The sequence below is a fragment of the Dromiciops gliroides genome, chromosome 2 (genome assembly GCF_019393635.1).
Source record: "Dromiciops gliroides isolate mDroGli1 chromosome 2, mDroGli1.pri, whole genome shotgun sequence".
NCBI lineage: Eukaryota > Metazoa > Chordata > Mammalia > Microbiotheria > Microbiotheriidae > Dromiciops > Dromiciops gliroides.
In genome coordinates, this window is record NC_057862.1 from 71,011,176 (window position 1) to 71,035,378 (window position 24,203).

Below are 24,203 nucleotides of genomic sequence, written 5' to 3' on the forward strand. Positions count from 1 at the left end.
AACCCACTCGTTACATTTGAGAAAACAAAAACTCTTTCTACCAACAAAGGATGGTAGCTTCTCTACAAGTTAAAGTCTTAGAGAGCTGTCTCCTGTACTGAAAGGTTCAGTGACTTCCCTAGGGTGAGGCAGCTGCTATGTGCCTGTGTCCAAAGTGGGTCTTGAAGTCAGATCTTCCTGGCATGCCATTATGACAACAAGGTCTACCAGAGGTCTATTGAGTCAATTATGAATGTGAATGCTTAAGTATTCATTCAAGTGCTACTGGAAAAAAATTAAGAAAATAGGGGTTTGAATCCTACTTCTGAAACTATGTTTTACTAGGAAAATCTTTGCTTCTGTTCTGAGATAAGTTGTTTGTCCTTCATTGGGGGGGGGGGTGTCAATGGGGGTTAAGTGACTTGCCCAGGGTCACACAGCTAGTAAGTGTCAAGTGTCTGAGGCTGGATTTGAACTCAGGCCCTCCTGAATCTAGGGCCAGTGCTTTATCCACTGTACCACCTAGCTGCCCCCTGTCCTTCATCTTTAAAGAAGGCCAATGATATCATAGAACTGTCAGAATGGCTGAGGGGCCTAAGGCTCCAGATTCAAGCACAAGCTTCCTCCATGCCCTGGAGTCTTCTGGTCTGGAGTATCTCAGAGATACTTATTAGGTAGATAGGTGGTACAGTGAATAGAGCTCTGGACCTGAAATCATAAAGATCTGAGTTCAAATGCAGGCTCAGACACTTATTAGCTATGCTACCCTGGGCAAATCACCTAACCTCATTTCTTTTTGTAAAATAGAGATAATAGTAGCTCCCAACTCCCATGATTGTTATAAAATTAAACAGAGATATTTGTAAAGAGCTTTGCAAACCTTAAAGTACTATATCAATGCTAGCTGTTACTGCTGCTTCTACTGCTGCCACTACTACTTTTTCTAATACTAATACAAATCTTTTTCCCGAAATAGTCATTAAACCTTATTATCAGAGCTCAGGTTCACAATTTTAAATAGAATTTTGAGCAGAATTTTCTTTTTTTATTGTTGATAAGCTTTTAAAATAAAATAATGTAAAACATTGCTTTTATTGAAAACAAATTCTGTGCCTATCATGACTGAAGGAGACTATTGACTGAAGGAGAAATTTATTTCTTTTGTCTTAAATGACCGGAAGATGAAGTGCCCACATGCAAAGTCAGTAAAAATAAAGAAATGAACATTTACTGGGTGATTGTATAATGGACTCTTAGTTCTTTTAACCCATGATTTGCCATTCAGAATTATTCCACCTCACAAAATGGTTTATAAATGTTTCCAAATTCCCTCTTCTGCCACAGATAATTGGCCTCTTGAATGTGTTCACACCACAGAAGTCCCTAGAAGAATTTCAGGATGTGTAAGTGATTTCTCGCCAAAGTTCGCTTTATCATACTCTTTACTTAGTGCATTTTTTGATTACTATTTTTTCCCTTCTCTGAAGTTACATAGTCATGGAGCTCATGGATGCAAATCTTTGCCAAGTGATTCAAATGGAGCTAGACCATGAACGAATGTCCTACCTTCTCTATCAGATGCTGTGTGGAATCAAGCACCTTCATTCTGCTGGAATTATACATCGAGTAAGTATATATATTCACTTGTGTTACTAATTATCTCTGTCTTCATAGTTTCCAAAGAGCTAGAAGGAAATACATTGATTTATTCTGTAAAGCAAAATGATACATCTTAAAAATCTGTACTGTCAGCATATATTAAACAAGAAGGATATAGAAACTAATTTGTAGTAGTGCCTTCTTTTCTGTGTATACATACTTTAACTATTTCATAGTTTTCTGTTTCCATAGTTGGTCATTTGAATGCTAGCTCATTACACTTTAGAAAATATTTTTTTCTAATTTGGACAGACCTTTTAAAATAGGTTTTATTCCATGAGATCATATATTTTGTAGGTCAGATGTCTGACTTTGACTCACTTTGTATCAAATAAGCAAAATTATGTAATTGATGAACCATCTTCTCAACTTTGATTTTGTTTGTTTTGTTTTGTTTTGTTTGTTTGTTAATAACTTGTCTGAGGCAAAAATGTATCTGACAAGCTTGGTCAGGCACTTTATTGGCATCCCTGCTGATGTTCCTTGGTAGTCCACATTTGCAAATACTATAATGTTGTGCTTTTACATTTTCCTAAAGTATAACAAGAGAAATATTTACTCCTTTATGAGCTCCACAGGAGACCAGAATCCATTTTTGGCCTCATTGCCTTCTTGTGTGACCTTGGGCAAAGTAGAACTGCTATTGTTCCTTCCCAGTGTATAGACTAGAACAATAAGATATCACTGGGGAAAAAAAATAAATAATGTATCATCAAAACCCATAGTGAGCTATCAAATTTAAGGAAGTGTCATTAAAGCAAATTTTCCTATTTCATGAATATTATTGCTCATAATATTTATGCACCCTTTTTATTGCTTTTGAGTAAGCTGTATTGTTTACAAATGAAATTGTTGATTTTTGTTTCTGAACTATAGTATTTTGACCATATGCTGAAATTAACTTCATTGCTTGTTATCTTTAGCTGCTAAGGATAAAATTTAATTTTGAAATGTAAGAAATTGAAACCATGGTAAAAATATATCTGAAGTAGCCTCTGGATCTCCCCATGCTTCTAACTTGGTTTCTTCATTTCACTGACTTAGAACTGAGTTCTGGCCTTCCCATAGCAAAATGCTCACTAGTTGTGAGCACATTTATATTTTTATCTTCAGCCTCTCTCAGCCTGATTATTCCAAAAACAGTTGTGATTTTTATAATCCCTTTATTTCCTTAGGTTTGTAATCCCAGAAGCCATGTTATTTATTTTCTTATAGGTACTTTGCCTGCAATTAGGATTTGGTGCCACCATATGAGCAATTCATTATCTGAAACCTTTCAAATAAAAATTATTTAGCATGTACTGGGTATAAAGCTCAATGTTAAAGGCAAACAGAGAAGCTTGACAGACTCTGATCAAGTTCTACCCTCATAAGATCCCCAAACTTAAGGAAGTTACCTTGGTTGGGGACACAGGGCATAAACATGAGAAGGGAATTAAAAATGCCATGGTTTCTTAATAGCACAAGAAAATAATTTAGATAATATCATACGGTATATTGCCAAGTGTTGATAAGCAGAGCTGTTTTTGTGCTTTTTCTAAGTGCAATGAAAGAAAAGGAAGAAATCTCTGTGGACTGGAGGGATGTAGAAAGGTTTTGTGGAAGAGGGGCGCTCTTTGCAGCTGCCCCTTAGGGACGTTTCAGTTGAGAGGATCATTCTTGCGAATGGCCTCTTCCTTTCCTTCCTAGTATCTCCTCCATGCCCCTCATTTTAACTGCTTTCTTAGAAAGTTTTTTCCTCTTCCCTCCTCCCCCCCGCCCCAAGAAATCCTCCCCCTCTCTGTCAGTTGCTGATTCCTATGTACATTCTCTTTCCTGTTCCAAATTTCTACTATTTTACTAATTCACTCTAAAAAAGAGTATTATATGTAAAATATTGCTTAATTCATTTAAATACAGTGGTTAAATTTACTAATTAGGCCACTTTTCCTTCAGCTATAACTCAAAAATTTCATTTATAAGCAGACCTCATCCTTCTGAAGGAACTTAAAGTCATGCAGATTAAAGGTATGCCAGAGCATAATAATTCATTAAAAATCTAGTTATAGTCTGTGCATTTCATAATAAAAGTCCCTATATGTTAAGTTGTATGAGTTATTCCATGACTTGAATGCTTCAAGAAGAGCTCTGAGTTCATTAACACGAGTAATCCCTCCATTAGCACAGAATATAACCCTTCCACTCTTTAATGAGTGATTTTATGAATTGCTGTGGTTACAATAGTTGTTGTCTGCATGCCTGCCAGCCTTCTAGACTATCCCCAGCAAAGGGCTGCAATTACCAGGCCTGTGCTTGAGAGCCTTGGAGGCAACATGGTATAGGGGAAAGAACACTGGCTCTGGAATAAGAGGATGTCTGATCGAATGTCAGACTCCAGCAAACTTCCTGGGCTCTCACTGAATGAGAGGAGATAGACGGGGTAGCCTCTTGAGGTCACTTCCAACTCTGGATCTATGGTCCTGTGACACTCTGAATTATCATAGCTGGCCGTTCGTTGGCACGGCCTTTTGAACAAAGGTCATCTGCACAACATGTTGAGGACTCAGATAAGGACATTAATGGAGTAAGTTTAACCTGATCGGATATATTTTAACTAATTGGTATCCGTGTCCCCCTAAAATGTCAGATAACAAAGCTTTTTTGTACATGTTAAATGTACAGCTAAGAAACTTAATTGTCTACTGAATATAAATGAAGAAAAAGATGATGTATTTCTTCATCTGGAAAATTAAAGAAATCCCTATGATCTCTTTCTAGCCGTTCCATTATAGCTTCACTGTTATAGTCTGTGTTCTTCACTGGCTTTGATCCTGTTTTCTTCCTTCTTTTTTCTCACTTTTTTTTAAAACTATATGTGCTGCCTAGGAGGGAAAAGGATTTGAGAGAACCAGAAAAATATTATTTTTCTAATTTCAGCCGTCAGTAAAGTCTGTTTAGACCAAAGCAGTCATTTTTCTGGCCTTCACACCTAAATGTCAGTTAGTGGGTTAAGTAAAAGAAGGAACTTCTTAAGATGTTGGTGTCACTCTTGTAGATGATGATCCTTTTAATTATTCCTGAAGTGGAAAGAAGTTGATCAGATGAGCATGTTAGGGCTTCATGGTTTCAGGGGATTGTCCTGGAATCTTGCCCTTTCAGATTGTCAGGCACACTTGTTTCAGAAAGCATATGGAGAGCTTCAGGAGCTGTGATTCATGGATGTCAGAGCTCCCAGGGAGGAACTTGCCCAGCCAGTGGAGGTCAGCACTTTCTCTGCACCCATTCCCCTAGTTGGTTAAGACGTTTAACCAGAGGCATGTAGTCATGTGGAAAGTCAACCCACATTTTCTGTCAGTCAATGAGCACTTATTTATGCGCCAGATACTGAGCTAAGTGCTGGGGACAGAAAGAAAGGCCATAAAGAGCACCCGCTCTCAAGCTGACTTTTTAGTGGAAGAAGTGATATGCCAACAACCACGTACATAAAGAAGCATGCACACAGTGGAGAGAGGGGAATCTGAGAGGGAAAAGCACAAACATTTGGGCAGGTGGGGCTGGAAATGGGTGAAACCAAGAGGGGGAGGTGAGAGGGCAGAGTGTCCCAGGAACTGGGGACAGCACAAGGCATGGAGATGGGAGAGAGGATGGAGGAACATTGGAGGAACAGCGGATAGGCCAGGATAGCTGGAGTGCAGAATGGGCAAAGGAAAGCAAAGTAGATGAGGTCAGACTGTGAGGGACTTTGTAAGGGACTAAGTGAGCACTGCCTGTTTGATGTTGGAAGTTAGTAAGGAGCCATTGGAATTTATTGAGCAGGTGAGGTGACAGAGTCAGACTGGTGCTTTAGCAAAATCATTTTGGAAGCTGACTGGAGAATGCATTTGAGTAGGGAAGGACTTGAGGCAGGGGGAATCGATTAAAAATCGATTGCAGAGATCCAGGCAAGAGGTGATGAGGGCCAGAACTGGAATTGTGGCCAGAGGGAATGTAGATGTTGTGAAATCAGAAATGCTGAGATTTGACTCTGAGACTAGGTCTTTACGCACAAAGCCACACTATCTCTCAATCACATATAACTGAATTTGGGAGTTGCCTATGGTATTGTGGTTTTTCATATTATCACAAACGATAAGGAATAGATTGTGTCTTGAGATATGTTATGCATCTTTTGGATGAAGGTGCTTTGGTCTCTTGATATTCTCTGGTTTACATTTTCTGTTACTGTATTCTATAGCAAAGACCATATAATATTATAGCAACCAACATTTATATAGTGTTTTAAGGTTTTAAAAATGCTTTACATATATTATTTCACTTACTGTAATAATCCTATCCTACGCTAGGTGCTATCATGACTCAACTTGAGGCCTCAGAACTGACATAGATGGAGGTGACTTGCCCAGGGTCACACAGCTATTAAGTGTCTGAGGCTGGATTCCAACTCAGGTCTTCTGAGTTCAGCACTCTGTCTACCACACCACTTAGCTGTCATATAAATTTCTTCTGTCGAAAATGCCTTACCCGAAATTTGCGTTTGTGCGTATGTATTTTTTTCTAAATAACTAAGAGTAATTTGTGGTCATCCATATACCCATAAATAATGAGAGTGCATTCAATATCACTTGAAGAAATCAGTATCTATATGTAGCATTTGACAGGTATAAAATGCTATCATACAACGTGGAAACAAATTAATTTCACTTAAGAGACCTACTTTTTTTTCCAAAGTTGATTTCTGACATGTTTATAATATTGTTTTCTGGTTTTGTGTGTATAAAACCTTTTGTGATTGATATTGCTGGAAGAAAGTTACTGTTCTTTGAGGGAACTTCATTTTATGGTTCTATTATTTTTTTCATTAAAAAAGACCATCTGAAAATTTAAAAAAATTTTTAAAAGACCATCTGTCCCTAATAAATACATACACTAGTTTTGTGATTTTTATCATAATTAAACAAAAATTGGAGGGAAATGGGGTCAAAAAATATGGATTGTGTTGCTGAACCAAGAAACGAGAAAGATCAGTTCCTGGAAATGACCATAGGGCTGGCATATTACTATGCTATACATAAATAAGTATGTATGTTTGTATACATGTGTATATAAACATGTATGTATACATATGTGTTATCAGCACCTCATTATGTAACATCCTAGCTTGCTTGCTTCAGCAGTCTGCAGTTCATATTGATATAAAAAACAAAGAATTTTAAGAGTGGAAGGGACAGTATCTCAGAGTTGAAGGAGACCTCCCAAAGTGTCTTGTCCATCCATATCTGAACTAGAATACTTTTTGCAGTTTCCCAGAGAAGTGGTTATCCAGCCATTGTTTGAAATACTCCTCCATCCTCCAGTAAAGGAAGCCCCACTTTCTCCAAAGGCAGCACATTTAACTTTGGTATGGTTATTATTGTTAGGAAGTTCTTTAAATGATGTGGTTGCGTGATTCACCGCACAAACAAACACATTTTAAAGATGATAGAATTGGGGAGTAGAGTATTTGTCTTACCCAAGTTTATACAGCTAGTTAGTGGCAATGCTCAGACCAGGAATTAGGTTTTTGAAGTTTACTGTGCCACTGTATTTAGAAGAAAATTTGTACCATATGTTTTCTCACATTTTTAAAAGAGCCTTTTCAAAAGTTCATGAAAAGAAAATACACAGTATTTTACATTACTTAGTTGAGGAGAATACTGTTATGCTGCATGCCCCCCCTCTCAAAAAAAAAACAAAACAGCCAACCATAAATTATTTCCTCTTCAGATTCTTTCATCACAAATGGTCATAGTTTATGTCATATTTCAGTCATTGTGTCAGTATTTATGCTTTTTTTAAAAGTCTACTTTTGAGCTGTTAGACTAAATTTAATGATATTTTCCAGTGCCATGGAACTGCAGGTTCATTGTCATGAGCAAAAGGGGGGGCTAATTATGTTGTTTGGTTTCATCACATTTATCATGCTTTCCTTTTTTTCTATGTAAATTTCTGTGATATATGTGAAATTTGACCCTTTTTTTTTCCTTAACTGTAAGCAAAATACTACTTTTGTTTCTGTCCTTTGACATTGTTTTATTTATTTGCAGGTAAGATATTATTCAGTTGTTCAGATTATATCATATGAATTTTTGATTTTCCAGTCATTGTTCATTTCCAGGCATTTCAACATTACCCATCTTGTAATATTTATTATTGAGCATACAATCAGTTGTACCTTACAGAATAAAATAATCAGTTCATGGTAGTATTTTTGCTATACCTGAAACAGTGAAATTTATGCATTTCTTATTTGTTAAGCTCAAAGGTTTCTTCCTACTTTCAAAATATAAATCCCTTTTACATACTTTCCTCTTTTCAGTTCTTAGGTTACTGGTAAACCTATCATCAAAGAATTTCACGATTACTTGATCAGACATGTCTGTTAAGCCTATCTATCCTTCACTGCATAATAAAATGAATTATACACGCTACATATGTGTGTACATAATGTGTATATACATTATGTACCTACACACATGCTTTGTGATATATAGGAATACTAAATTAATAACTAGGGCACTTTGCCCTTATATAAAATTTATTTTTATTTTAATTATCACTGGAAATTTTTAAACTAAAATCCAAAATATGTAAATTCATAGAAGTAATAGAATAAATCCATCCGATCTTTTTTTTTTTTTACCCTTTTTTTGCCTGTTGGCTCCTCAAATCTTCATCTGATATATAACAGCTCTCAGAACAGCACCACTTCAGTACTGAAATGAGAGCCTTGGGGCCTAATGAGTTGTAAATTAACAGCAAAAGTCATGTTTATCTAGCTTCCTCTTGTAATAGACACTGAACATTAAAGCAGTTTAGGAGAGTTTTTCACAAAAAAGTTTCTAATAACATTAACTACAATTGGTTTGTTACAGCTGGCCTGTAGAGGTACAACAAGACAGAGGTGTCCTAATTGCTGAGACATTTTTAGTCAAGTTTAAAATTTTTGCCATCAATAAATTTCAAGATTTTAAGTGAGAAATCAGTGATGTAAAAATCTACCTCTTCACAGTTATAGCCTTAGGCAGTTTTGTGATGTGCATCTGCTGATGTGAAAGGGAAGAGTAACATTGGATGGATAGACTGACAATGACCCACTCACTATTTTCAATAAAGAGATTTTGTTGGAAGATTTAATATGGACACAGCCTGAAGACTTTGAGGAGTAGGAATAATACCTGCATAGTGATTAAAAATGGAATCATGTATAGCATCCTCAGGCTTTAATTAATAAATGTCATTAATAGTAATAAGTGGGTAAAATTTTCTAAATTGACTATCTTTGTCTTAAAGCATAATGATACTTGTATGTGCTTTTAATTCCTTCTAACGAACTCCCCAAATCCCATATATTAGAACTAACCTTTCAGCCTAATTCTAATTTATAATGTATAAAACATTTCTAATTTCTTCAGTACTCTAGGTGTTGAATAGTTTTATCAAATGAAAATTCCATGAAGAAATAAAATTTTGGGAACTTGGCACTTTCATTAAATTTATGAGGAAATACATTTGTAGTGAGATAAATGAACAAAAACATGGATTGACTACCTTAAAATTTTTTTTTTCTCAAGTGGTGGTGGTAACTTAAATGTGAACTGCAAAATGTTTATAACATGTCATAGCAGTCATTTATGATGTTTCTTTTTAAGGACTTAAAGCCCAGTAATATAGTAGTAAAATCAGACTGCACTTTGAAGATTCTTGACTTTGGACTGGCCAGAACTGCAGGAACTAGTTTTATGATGACACCTTATGTAGTGACTCGTTACTACAGAGCACCCGAGGTCATCCTAGGGATGGGCTACAAAGAAAACGGTCAGCAAACATAGTATTTCTTTGAAATGTAGTTATAATTTATTTTCCCTTTTGAACATCATATTTCTAATGTAAATGTTTAACCTGTATAATCTCTTTAGTATTCAAAACTAATTTTGTGCAGATTTTATGAAACTTACTAGTATTTTTTTCATCACTGTTTGAAAATCTGGGGAACCTGTTTATGTAAACATGAATACACACAAACAATACTACCAAAGCAGTTTTCTTTACCTTTAGTATATGTTGTTAACCATGGCATACAAATAAGCCTTTCAAAAATTAACCGTAGCAAAGCATGATTTATTAATCACTTAGTAGTCATGATGATTGCTCTATTTTAATAGTCTGAATGCATAAGATTAAACTGTTAAGATTTTAAAGGATAAAATGCATGTTTCAATTATATCAGCCTACTATTTAGCCCTCCAGGTTCACCAACCTCTGAGCATTTTTTTGTGACAATAAAAAAATGCAGAACTCATAATTCAAAGGAAAAACATTTTTTAAATTATTTTTTCTGTGTGGATACACAAAAAACCCTTAAGTCCTGGCCCTCATAACCATGATTATAATGATTAAACCTACAAAAGGAATCAAGATCTTTCTAAAAGCTTTGCTGGTAAATCCTTAAAGGAATATTCTTGTGCTAATTTTTTAAATTTCCTTGTATGCTTAATTTCTGCACATATGTGCACATCTGTATATATGTACACATACATATATACATGCATATATGAACAAAGATAGAGTTGCACCTTAAAACTAGAGTTATAAAATAGCTTTTGTTAGATGTTTTAGTACTGAAGTGGACTCTAGAAAATTATATCTTTTCCCTCCCCACACCCCCATCTATAAAAGGAAGTCATATTCAAAGACTTATAGACATTTTGTACATGATCAACTTCACCCAGGGTTTGACTTTTTGTGCCTTATTAGACTTAATGAATTAATTTATCCAAAAGAATCACTTAATATAAGACCTTGAATATTTTTATTATTTTTTTATTTCTCTAAGTTATAATAACACTAGTGAACTTTTGAAGCCATTAAAGTATAAAATTAGGTGAGTCTAGTGGGAAGGAGGTATATTTTAAGAAACTGATAGTGAGTTTGGTTTTCAGCTGAGTACCCTTCTCTTATCTCTAATATGTTTTGATGGGGGTAGGGGTTAAACTAAATTTTTTCTTAATTTTTGAACCATCTCCATTGTATACCTTTAAAAACTGCTGAGACAGTATAGCTTCAAAGTTAATGTGGTGTAAAATATAGGTGTGACTTTAGAAAGCTCTACAGCTTTTCACCATCTTATTTCACAAAGCATCTATTCTGGCTCATGGCTATGTTTTTCTGAAAGCCTTTTATTTTTAAGGATGATGAGCCATTAAAGCATACCAACAAGAACTATATGTATAGAACATTTTTTAAGAGTCCATGATATTCTATATAAAACTATGAAATAATTAATAAAATAGGCTAAATACTAGTGTCAGAAGTCTTTAAAGGATGCTTAATTGCACTCTAGTAATTGGTTTATGAACTATTCCTTTAAGTCTCTTCTCTAAATTATTCAGCTTAACAAAATAAATTTTATTTTTAATAAGTGATCATAAGAAATTACCAATATTCATCACTAGGTCCTCCATCAGCATCGATTAAGTTAATGTTTCTACCTTTGATCTCTCCCATCTTTTCCTTTCTAAAAGGTCTTGGGCTTTCAAACTCTAAACAGGATGTGTGCAAATGTTTTCTAGGGTTTTCCAACTCATTTTGCTTGTTCTCCCTTTACCCCTCATTTCCTGCTCCAACCTTACATGCCCTCCTTTTATTTACTATACAGGTCCAGAAGTATGTCTGTGTGTGTTGTGTGTTTTACTGAAAACAGGTGGAAACCCCCAAATTTCATGTTTCTTTAATGTATTCATTAGTTTTGTTAAGCTTCAGTTGGATTCTCAATTAAAATTGGATAGGGTCAGTGATCATTAAGAAACAATTTAAATCAAAATGTGAGAGCCAGAAGGGCCAAAATCATCTAATCCAACCTCCTCATTTTATATAAAAGGAAAATGAGGACCTGAGAATTGAAGTGACCTCCCCAAGGTGATACTGCTAGTTAATGGCAGAGCTGGGACTAGAACCCTACCTAAGGTCTTGACTCCCAATCCACAGCTACTTCCTCTTCACTGTGCTACATCTCTTAAAGAGAAACTCAGTAAGAGCATTGAATTATGTGACATTGTTTGGGGAATCTGTATGACTACTTTCATCCAAAAATTTATTTCTTTAACCAAACAATAACTTACATATATAGATAGAGTTTGGGGTTTGGGGTTTTTGTTTTTGGAAGAAAAAAGTATTTGAGATATTTTAAAGATAGCTATTTATTTTATCCTTAAACTTAGCTATTAGTCTTCCCCTAAGTAGTCATTTTTATAAATTAATTAGTAAAATTTCTTATATAATGTGGTCAAGAAAACTCTTAACATATACTATGTTTAATCCTGTTTTAACAGAACAGTATCTATGATCTATCATTGAAACAGATAAAGCCATTTTAAAAGTCTTTAAAGAATTTTACGTGAATGCTATCTTATACATATATTTTAAGACAAATTTTTTGATGTATTATGAAATTTGTTCTAATGTTCATTAGCACTGTTAGACCCTTAGTTCTTTTCAATAAGAGATTGTTGCTATATTGAAGAAATAGTTTGTGCTAATTTTAGTCTACTATAGGAACATAACTAATTTTAACATTAATGGATATTTTAATATGCTAAATTATTTCTGCTCATGCTTTTTTTGTTTATTTGACTTAAAGAGAGTGTAATGCACAGTTGAATTTCAAAATAAGAGAAAGATTTCTTTAATTTGACTATATTCTTTTATACCATTACATGTTACAGTTTGTTGGCTTCCACTGTTTCCTATTCCCAAATTCCAAAAATTGTTCTCTACATGCTTAAACTATATTCCTTTTTACTGTATAACCACTGTGCAGAGCTCTCACTTTAAATTTTAAAACTTAATTAAAAGGCTGTACACATTTTCCTTTGTGAATCAAACAAAATCCTTTGGAAAATACTTTTGTTTAGAATCTTTCCATTAATTAAAACTGAAATCATTTCCTTTTTTTCTGTGATAAGTTTCAGCAGTTTTATATAATGCAATCATATTATGCTTCTTTAATTTTTAAATGACCTTTTGCTTTGCTTTTCCTTCTTTTGTGCTACAAACATAGTGGATTTATGGTCTGTGGGGTGCATTATGGGAGAAATGGTTTGCCACAAAATCCTCTTTCCAGGAAGGGACTGTATCCTTGTGCGGCTGCAGCAGTTTGATTGGTGATTCACTCTTTAATGCTCTGTCATGAAAGTGCTTATGGTCCAATTTTCTTTAAATAGACATAAAACTTTGTTGTTGTTGCATATTTCAAAAAAATTGTTCTGATGAGAAGTTGAATCATTTTTTTAGGCTGCACCTAGCAGTAGGACATAGTCTCTGCTGGGAGTCAGAGCACCATTCATTGTCATTCATTTTCATTTTACACTGCTTTTTATAATTTGAATATATCATATTATGTGTATGATTTTATTTTAGTGTGTTTTGTTCTGTTCTGTTCTGTTTTATTTTGTTTTTTTGTTTTTTTACTTTAGCCGATACCTTTATGTTAATGTCATTGCATTTTGTTTTCAGTTGACATTTGGTCAGTTGGGTGCATCATGGGAGAAATGATCAAAGGTGGTGTTTTGTTCCCAGGAACAGATCGTATCCTTACTCTTTGCCTAGACTATAGTTTCTGAAAGGTCAAAATGAACTTCAGCTTGGTCAGTTTGTTTTCTTATTCAGTTAATGAGGTAATGATAAATTACTGTTTCAGAATACCACCAGCTGATATAGACTACATATAGACCTTTCTTATAGTTGTAGTTTTATATCATTAAAAAATGCTAAAGTGCAATTAATGATCTACTTATAGGTTATCATGGGCTTTGGATTTGTTTATTTAACCAAAACCAATAAGCATGGCTTTCATTAAGAATTTCTAATATTCCTATCACTTGAATAGATATAGAAGTGTTTAGGAAATAGAATTTAATGTCATGAATTTTAAAACTGTCCATTGCCTCTGGTCATACATTGTTGTTTTTTTTCTTTTGTTTTATGTTTTGTGTCCGTGTGCTATTTTTGCTGTTGTCCCTTATTGAATTTAGCTCATTGATCCTTTCATCTCAAGTATCTTAGCAGTGCTGCTTTTTTGTGATGTTAATTAGATTAGGATTCATTAAGAATACATTTTGTCCATCTGTCTGCTTTTTACCTGTTATATTAACAGTAGTCAGCTGTGTATTTCTCTGTCAAACTGAAATGTTTCAAGCTGTTTACAGGGAGGTTTAGTAGAATTAGGTCTGTTAACCAGGGCCCAATTGGACATGTGTGAGCCTCAGCTGGAAGTGTCCCTTTCCCCCCAGTTATTCACAAGGTGGTAAGGGACATTTCCCAACTGATACAGTCTGTGGCTTTCATAGTGTCCAGAGTTGCTTTTGTCATTTGGAGAGCCTCAGCAAAACACTATGCAGAACCCATTTCTTTTGTAGCATTGATGAGTGAGAGCAAGGGAGATGATGGGGATATGTAGCATCCTTTAGCATTGTTGCATCCCCTGTGTCTGGCTGGCTGAGTTGTCTGCAAGTGTCAGGAGGCCAGATAGTAGTAGTATATAAAGAGTCCATTTAAAATTACTGCCAGCTGATCATCTAAATGTTAGTTGATAGAGCAACTAGCTAATGATACTGTTCAGAAGAAAGAATAGTTGCCTCCTCCTATATTTGTATATGTCCCAGAATTGTTTTGCAGAGACTATTAGCAACATTTCTGAATATATTCTTGAATAGAAACTAGTTTCACTAGGTTATGGGGTGGGGGAGTTGACCTTATTAGGGACCGTCCATGTTAGATCTCTTAAAAGTAGTTTCTAACTTCCACAGTTGATGAAAATATTAAATCTCCTTTGTGGAAGAATTCAATATTTTATATATATGAGAATATATAATTCTGCAAAGTACTGGATCAATGGGAGCTATTATCATAAGATAATGTTATTATATATAAACATGCAGAAAAAAAAATTTCCTTTTACAGTAACTGATTCCATAGCAGTTTGGGTCCAACAAATGTAGTTGCTGGATTTGAAAGATGAGATTTATTACTCACTAGCATTAATGGTCAGTCCTCCAAGATAACTAGAAGAAAGGAAATTTATCATACTCATATGGTTTTGAACCTTTTGTACTTAGACCCCATACCTGCTAGCCCTTGGTGAATTGTTATTATCACTCTTCTTTGATTCAGCTGTAGTAAGAAAGTGTTTTGTCTCTATTTTTATAGTAAAACTGATGTAAAAACCTCAACTGGTTAATTTATTGATTTTTCTCCTCATGTTATCACTACCCTAAATAGTGTAGCAGTAACATTTTCTTTATATTCTTCACATTCTTTCTCGTGAATTTTAGGGAGTGTCATTTTTATCATTTTGATATGTTATAGCCGATGTATATCTGTCGAGTATTTTTCTTAGCTGCTTGATCTTAGATATTGATCAGTGGAATAAAGTTATTGAACAACTTGGAACACCATGCCCTGAGTTCATGAAGAAATTACAACCAACAGTAAGGACTTATGTGGAGAACAGGCCTAAATATGCTGGATACAGCTTCGAGAAGCTCTTCCCAGATGTACTTTTCCCAGCTGACTCAGAGCACAACAAACTTAAAGGTATCATTTTTTAAGTATCCAAAAATTCAGAATGACCTCCCGAATTACTCTCAATTAAACTTTAGTATATTAAAATAAATTTTAAAAGCTCTAAGTCTTCATAAATATTTTCTAGGCGTGGAAATACATAAGAAAATGCTGATGGCACTAATGCAAACTGTTACTTTTGCAGCTAGTCAGGCAAGGGATTTGTTGTCCAAAATGCTGGTTATAGATGCATCTAAAAGAATCTCTGTGGATGAAGCTCTACAGCACCCGTATATCAATGTCTGGTATGATCCTTCAGAAGCAGAGGCGGTGAGTCTGTTTCTTCATGTGTATGAGATAGGTAGGTAGCTAGGTAGGTAGACAGACAGACAGATAGACAGACAGACAGACAGACAGACTGACTTTCCTATGAGTTAAGAAATCACTTTGTTTTTTTCTTTTGGGGAACAAAAAGTAGTTGAGTAGCATATTCATTAGGGAGTTTGTGTATGAGGGATAAATGTTGTAACTTAGATGTAAGTTTTTTATATTTAATTAGTATATTATGCTAACTGTTGTTCCAGAGATTAGGTGGGGGGAGTTTCTGTTGCTAAAGATGTTTGGGTTTCTTTGTTTAATAAGAGGAGTAAGTTATAAAAGAGAAGTACAAGGATACTATTACTTAGTGAACAAATGTTTTTTTGTTTGTTTGTTTTGGGGGTTTTACTGGGCAATGAGGGTTAAGTGACTTGCCCAGGGTCACACAGCTAGTAAGTGTCAAGTGTCTGAGGATGGATTTGAACTCAGGTCCTCCTGAATCCAGGGCCAGTGCTTTATCCACTGCGCCACCTAGCTGCCCCAACTAATGTTATTTTTAATCCTCCTTTACTTCTCCATCCCACAGCCCAGCCCCAAAAAAGGAATTTTCAGTCTACCTCCAGTTTTCTAAGAACCCCCATCTCTGAACTTTAGTGGGATCAGGATAACTGAATAGAACAGCTGTAAGGCATACATACTATATCTTGATTTAAAGTTTTTGTTTCAAATGATCCTAATAAAATCAGTAAATTGCCATTGGGTTAAGTAAAGCTAGACATCCTAGAATTCTAGTGGTAGTAGAAAAGAGGATAAACTGTTGGCTTTCCTCAGTCTATGTACCATGAGAAAGGTGCCAATAATTGATTCAAAACTTTTAATTATTTCCCAACAGTTGTTCAAATATTGACTAGTTATGATTTTAAGATGGCTTGATAAAAAAATTAAAAAAAAAACAAAAGACAGCTTGATGACTAGTATTAGTGGAAAGTATCTTTGTGAGCTTTCTTACCTGTTTCCCAATTTTTTAATGACCTGAGTTACTTATTGCTGCCTCATCTCTTACAGCCTCCACCAAAGATCCCTGACAAGCAGTTAGATGAAAGGGAGCACACAATAGAAGAGTGGAAAGGTAAAGTGAATTAAAAAAACTTAGAGAGAGTGAAGCACCTAAACTCAAAGTCCATTTTGCTTTCAAAACCCTATTTATTTGAGAAAGATATATCTACACCAATTATTGGGTGCTTAAGCTATTTCTTTCTTAACTGATACTTATGTCTTATCTGTTTAACAGTTATGGAAACAATATCTGATTTACTTACAAAAAACAATCCCAAAATTTACTTTAAATGAATAGTGTGTGATTTTTAGTTTGGCTTATCCCCATTGGTGCTATAACTAAATCCTTTCTTGATTTCAACACTAGCTTTTAGTTGTATAACTTTAGGCAAGTCACAGGAGTGTCTCTGGAACGAAGATTAGATGTGAATAATTTGAATTCTTATGTTTTAGTGTATTTCTTTACATTTTTTGTAGCCGCTTTTTTCCATGTTCTGAGTTAGTTTGGATCATTGCAGAGAAGTCCTCCCTTTTGTCTCTGAATTCCTTATACTTATTACTTCTTACACACAATGATATTCCATTCCATTCCATACCACAAATTGTTCTTCTAGTCTTCAATTGATGGGTACTTAACTTTGTTTTCAATTTTTTTGTTATGAATATTTTGGAATGTGTGGATACTTTTTGTCATTTATCTCCTTAAGATATATATGCCCAGGAGTAGGATTTATGGGTGAAAGCTATTAACAGCTGAGTAGCCTTTCTCATATAATTCCAAATTGATTTCCAAAATAGACCAATTCACAGCTGCATCGGGTATATTAACCTTCTTAACCTTCTACAACCCCTCCAACATTGGTTATTTCCAACTATTATCATCTTTGCATATTTGCTGAGTATGAGATAAAACTTCAAAGTTGTTTTGCATTTCTTTTATAAGTGATTTGTAATATTTCACATGATTATAATTTTCATATCTTTGGAAAACTTTATCCTTTGACTATCTATTGGAGAATGACTCTTCATCTCATATATTTCTTTCATTTCCCAACGTGTCTTGAATATTGGACTTTTTTGGATAGGTTTTTCCTTCCTCAACAGTGTCTCTTTTAATTTTAGCTGTATTTATTTTTGGTTTTCTACAAGCCTTTTTAGGTTATATAATTGAAAATTTCCATTGTGTCATTTTGGACATCCTCAATCCCTTGACAAATATTTTTTAAAGTATATCTTACATCCCCCAAAAGATAAAAAGACCATTGTGTACAAAAATATTTATAGCATCTCTTTTTTTGATGGCTAAGAATTGGAAATCAAAGGAATGCCCATCAATTGGGGAATGGCTGAACAAGATATGACATGTGATTGTGATGGAATACTATTGTGCTATAAGAGATGACAAGCAGAACAATTTCAGAAAGGCCTGGAAAGACTTATATGAACTGATATATAATGAAGTGAGCAGAACCAGGAGAACATTGTGCAATATGACAGCAGTATTGATTGATTGATGAAGAACTGTGAATGACTTAACTATTCTCAGTAATACAATGATCCAAGACAATCCCAAAGGACTAATGATGAAGCATATTTATTATCCACCTCCAAAGAAAGAACATGCTATTTTTCACTTTTTCATTTTTTTATTCAAGTTTTCTTATACAAAATTACTAATATGGTAACGTTTTACATAATTCAACACATATAACCTATATCTGATGCCTTATCACCTCAGGGAGGAGGCAGGAGAGGAAGGGAAGGAGGGATAGAATTTTTGAACTCAATGCTTTAAATAAAAATGTTTATTATTATTATTCTTTAATTTTTTAAAAATTATATCTTATTATAACTTTCATATCCAAAATTGTGACACCAGAAACTACCCAAACCATATAGTGACCTTCACTATCATTGTGAGTCTTGAAAGTTAAATGGCTTGTAAGGTAAGGAAGGAACTCATGCTTATGGGGACTTAGCTCTTAGTCTCATCAAACATGATAGCTACCATGCCTTGAATTCTGTACCCTGGTTTTTGTCCTGATTAGTCTTTGTCTTTTCCATGATAGGTTTAAACTTCTTGCCCCAGAACTGCCCTAAACCTAACTTTAGAAGACCTGACTTAAAGAGACCCAGTTATAGCATAGGCCTCTAATTCCTTTACTATAAATCCTGAGAAACTAAAAATCTTATATTAGATAATCACTGGTACTTATTGAGCATCTGCTCAAAATGTCACTTACTGTACTTGATTGTTGTTTGTAATAATAGAAATTCCCAATAATGAAGCTGTGATATGAAATTGGCTTTTGTCATTGATTCATTCCTTTTCCTTTTTCAGAATTGATATACAAGGAAGTTATGGACTTGGAGGAGAGAACTAAGAATGGAGTTATACGGGGTCAGCCAGCTCCTTTAGGTTGGTTACAATATAAGCTCAGTTCAAAACAGCTTATTAATTCTATTTCTACTTTTCAATGAGTCTAAAATTGTGATTCCTGCATTATAGTTACTTCATTTGTGCTTAACAGTTTCATATACATAAAGAATGTTTAGCTAGCATTGTAAAAATACTGCTTTACAGTATACATCTAATAAGTTGATGCTTCATTGAGTGACAGAACCATGAAATTAAAATATTTTCAGCTGACATTGATTTACCTTAAAGTCATTTTGTGAAGTGAAGTAGTGCTATATCTCTCTAATTTTGGTTGCCTTTTTTTGAATGGACTGAAACTTTTAAAATGCATTGAACATGACATTCCATGACAAGACACTCCATCTCTCAGCTACAGGCATTTTCTCTGACTTCTCTCTATACCTAGCATGCTTTTCCTCTTCAATTCTGCTTACTGACTTCCCTGGCTTTCCTTAAGTCCCAAATAAAATCTTATATTTTACAGGAGAGTTGATCAGGCTGCGTCAGCTGCCTCTCTTTCTCCTGTTGGTGATAATAACTAATATTTATGTGATGCTTTGAGGCAAGCTAAGGGCTTCTGTCACATCAGCCCTGTGAGGGCAGATGACATAAGTGTTGTTAGGTTCCCCCAAGCACTTCTTATGTTCCAAGCAAGGTCATGGAGTAACTTAGAGCAAACCTAGATTTATCTCAGTCCTTTGTTAGAACTAGATAGCTCCATCTGAAAGGTATAAGGAATAGACTTTTGGAAAAATGCATTTATTTTTAAGTGCATTTGTAACTCATCCCTCCTAGAGCTTTCCATTGAACAAAATAAAACCTTCCTCCATAAATATGTATAGCCCAACAAAATAAATTCCTATATTTGCCTTGCCTAAAAATGGATGTCTCTCTATATTGTAAGTTCAGTGTTTCTCTGGCAAGGAGGTGAGTGGCGTGTTTCCTCTCGCACCATGGTTTGTCATAATATTTATCATAGTCATCAAGTCTTTCAGAGTTGTTTCTCTCATTGTTATCATTGTATGAATGGTTCTCCTCATTCTGCTCACTTGGCTCTCTATCAGATCATGGAGATCTTTTCATTTTATTCCAAAACCAACTATTTCATCATCTTTTATGGCAAAATAATATTGCATCACATTTATATATTGTAATTTGTTTAGCCATTCTACAGTGAGAGGGTAGCTCCTTAGTTTCTTATTTGGGGTTACCACAAAAAGAGCTATTATGAATTTTTTGTACATATAGATCATATTTCTCTTTCCGTCAACTCTTTTCTTTCGATAGGAACAGACCAATTAGTTGTATAGTTATGCACTGTACCCTTCAATCCCTTGAACCCTCAGTTCTCTCTCTGACCATCTTCACCACTTGGGGAACCAGTTCAACTCTACACTGTCCTTTCTTGAATCCCTACTCCCCTCATTTCTCTTTCCAGTTCAGCCTAGTCAAGCCTCAGCCTTGGATCACTCCCATCTTTCACCATCTTTAATCCTACATATGTGTTGCTGAACAAAAGTGGAGAAAATCACACAAGCATATTGACTGAGTCTGCATCAGATTTATGTCACATGACTGGGCCCTCACTGTTGCTAGGCAATTCTGTTATATACCTCCCTCACCAACTTACTGTCCCACTCTCCATAGCAGCTCTTCTAAACCCTTTTATGTATTCTCAAAATTCCTATGGTTCTCCTTTGCCCCATTCTCTCAGTGAAAATATTGACTCTTGTACAGAAAAACTAAGGCCATTTGTCTTGACCTCCCTCTTCTCCCCTCTTTCTTATTTCCTATCATTCAGGTGCATTCTCCTCCTTCAACCCTGCCTCACATGATGGGGTGGCCTTATTCCTTACCAAGGCTAACTAACTCCTTTAGATCAAGTGATCCCATTCCATCCCATCTCCTCCAACAAATTGTCCCTTCTGTCATCCCCACTCTTTTCTCCCTCTCTACTGGCTTTGTTTCCTACTGCCTACAAAGGTACATCTCTCCTCTACCCTAAAAAACTCTTACTTGATCCTTCCATCCCTGCTGTCATCCTCTATTTCTTCTGCCCTTTGTAGCTAAACTCTTCAAAAACTATGTCTACAATATGTGCCTCCACTTTCTCTCCTCTCACTCTTAACTCTTTCAGTCTGTCTCCCGACCCTATCATTCCACTGAAACTGCTCTCTCTAAAGTTACCAATGATTTCTTAGTTGCAAAATCCAGTGGCCTTTTCTTAATCTCTTTTCACCTTGACCTCTCTGAGACCTTTGAGAATGTTGGTCATTCTCTTTTGAAGTTTTCCATTCCATTAGGAATGGTCTTGGTGTAGATGATTGCACTCCCAGGCCAGCTTTTAGCCCTGTAACACTTCCTTTGTGCCCATAGGCTTCTAACTCTATGACATTGTAGAGAGGGCAGGGCTCTTCTATTCATCATCCATCATTTTCAAAAAGAGCAGACGTAGATATAATGAGTAGAAGTTGCTAAGAGAAGGATTTACCCTTAATATAAAGAAAAACACCCAGCCAAACAGAACAGGCCATTTGAGGCACATAGTGATTTCCATACCATTTTTCTTCCAGTGGAAAGTCATTGGCCATTGGTGGGAGATGTTGTAGAGAAGATTCCAGCTTAGATAAAGGCTGGACTAGGTAAACTATGATCATGTTGACAACCCTGAGGCCTTTTTATTCCCCGTGCAATCACCTTGGCACAGACCCTCATTCCCCAGGGCCTAGATGAACTTCTGTAAGGTCTTCCTGTCTCAACTGTCTCTTTCCCCAAAGTCATCCTTTACACCTCTACCAAGTTCATCTTACTGAAGTATATATCTTTTCCTAGGACTTTTCTGCTCAGTTTTTCAGTAGCTACTAAGTTTCCTACTAAGTAGAACTGAATGATCCTTATGCTGACATCCCAGAGCCCACAGGTATAGGTCGCTGCTGGCTGTATGTTATATACTTTCTTTCCATATACATGATGTTCCAGTCAAACTGAACTACCTGCTTTTTTCTACCTTTGGGCTTTTGCTGATACTGTGTCCTATGCCCAGAATGCCCTTCTTCTACCTCTAGCTGTTTGCTTCAACCCAACAAAAATTCTTTAGGCACCTACTATGTGTAAGGCATCGTGCTCAACCTTAAGGGATGCAAAGACACCCATGAGTGTGTGATCCGATGAGGAGAAGGGTCTGTTCACCAATAATACTGCACAAAGGAGAGTGTGGTAGCTGCCAGGAAATAGTGCCTTCCTACTGAGGTCTCAGTCAGTGGGGTGTTTGCAGTGGAGGCTCCTTTGAGTTCAGTCTTAAAGAGTGGGATGTCAGTAGGGGGAAGCATGAGTCCATATCTTGGGAAGGAGACAAGCATGGTCATGAAGAGGAAAGTGTGCTGGTCGGGAATGGGAGGGAAGAGAGGCTGTTTGGACTGACACAGAGAATGTGTGAAGGGAGGAGTGCAAGGTAAGTCTGAAAAAGAGGTCCTTTAGTCCAGGCTTGGGAACTTATACTTTATTCCTTCAAGCCTGAAGTGACTAGAGCAGTGCATTAAGAAGAAACGGTCACCATGTTAAGAACAGTAGATGAGGAGCTCTCGTTCTCGCCTGGTAGCAGTAAGGAGCTCCTGAAAACTTTTTAACCAACTTACCAATCTAATGCCACCTGTGATTTAAGATCACTTTGACATCTGAGTGGAGAATGAATTCGAAAGGAGAGACTGGCAATGAGGAAATCAGATGGGCTCTTGCGGGAAGGCCCTTGAAGAGTGGTGACCACATAAGGCAGCCTGATACAGCGGGGGAGAAAGATCACTGACTTTGGAGTCAGAGCAACGTAGGCTTAAATTACTGTACCAACTCTTCTTCCCACTCCCTCAAGCAACCCTGAGCATGTCGGGCAGCTTCTCTGTGCTTCACCTGGGGTCATCTGTAAAGCCAGGTTGTGCTTCCTAAGTTCTCAAGCTCCCTCAGCTGTGAAATAAGGGAAATGAAGGGAGGAAATGGGATAGAGGGTCTTAGCATTGAAATCAGCATGTCTTATCAACAGATTGGATATCAAGGTGAGGGAGAGGGAAAAGTGGAGAAAACTCAAAGGTTGTGAACCTTGGTGATTAAGAAGGATGAAAGTGCCTGCAAGAAAAGGAGGGAAGTGTGGAAGAAGGGTGGATTTAAGGAGATCAGAAAGTCGTAGATTAGAGCTTGCAGGCCATTTAGGCTAGGCACCTCATTTTATAGGTGAAGACACTGAAGCCCAGAAAGGTTTAAGTATTTGGATCATAATTATACAGGTGGTAAATGACAGAGCTAGCTTCAGACACAGATCTTCAGACTCTGTCCACTGTGCCACACTGTAAAATTATTAGTTTCTTTTTGTTCGTGTGTAGTGTGAGATGCCTGTGGGTTATCCAGGTAGAGATGTATAGCAGTTAAGTTGATGAAATGGGGCTGGAAACTCGGGAAGGGGGTAAACACTAGATTCAAATGTATATAGGTATTATCTGCTTAGAGATGAAAGCTGATCAGGTCACCAAGATAAGTGCTACAAAGAGAGAAGAGGCCCCAAGACAGACAGGGCCATGGGAGATACTTTCAGATGGTGAGGGGAGGGAGAGGTGGGAGACTGAGAAGGATCCAACAAAAAAATAGGGGAACCAAAAGAGAGCATCCAGAAGGGAAGGGAGTGGTTCCTACAGTCAAAAATTGCAGAGAACTCAAGAAAGATGACTAAGAAAGACCATTGAACTGTTGGTAGGTTTGGAGAAAACAATTCAAATGAGTGAAATGTAAGGAAATAGAACAGCAAGAATAGACTGACTATCTAGGACATTAGTCAAATGTGATAGACAATCCAAAGCATTTCATTTGGGATTAAATGTTATATTTTTTCAGCTCTCAAACTGTTTTGATTTGCCTAGTAGCAAATAGGGTTGCATGCCCACATATTAGCTGGTCTAGGTATTCATATTAGTAGAAATAAGGAGCCAATAGTAGGTGACCGGTTTGCCATCTAATTATTGTAGTAGAAATGGTACCTATTTTGTGTAAACTTGGGGTGTGCTGATGGTAAGAGTGAGGTACAAGGATCTGCATCGTTATTGGTTTGCCTTCTTTCTGACTAAGCATAAAAGGCCCACCCTGGGGGTAGTTTAATGTACAAAGTTTTAGCAAAATTCTCCATGCCAAAAACACCTTTCTGATCTAGCATAGTAAA

General features: G+C 36.0%; 1 protein-coding gene across 3 annotated transcripts in view; it reads left to right on the plus strand.

Annotated features, from left to right (window-relative positions):
• Positions 1-24,203, plus strand: part of MAPK8 (mitogen-activated protein kinase 8) — a 121,004-nt gene that overhangs the window by 90,225 nt on the left and 6,576 nt on the right. For 2 of the 3 annotated variants that reach the window (XM_043983092.1, XM_043983094.1), the window contains exons 5-12: positions 1,324-1,382; positions 1,467-1,605; positions 9,306-9,471; positions 12,713-12,784; positions 15,064-15,246; positions 15,419-15,543; positions 16,597-16,660; positions 18,929-19,006. In XM_043983092.1, the coding sequence (XP_043839027.1) occupies positions 1,324-1,382; positions 1,467-1,605; positions 9,306-9,471; positions 12,713-12,784; positions 15,064-15,246; positions 15,419-15,543; positions 16,597-16,660; positions 18,929-19,006 (886 nt within the window). Of the gene's footprint in view, positions 1-1,323; positions 1,383-1,466; positions 1,606-9,305; positions 9,472-12,712; positions 12,785-13,167; positions 13,240-15,063; positions 15,247-15,418; positions 15,544-16,596; positions 16,661-18,928; positions 19,007-24,203 lie in introns of all 3 variants that reach the window. The other variant, XM_043983093.1, reaches the window with a different exon arrangement.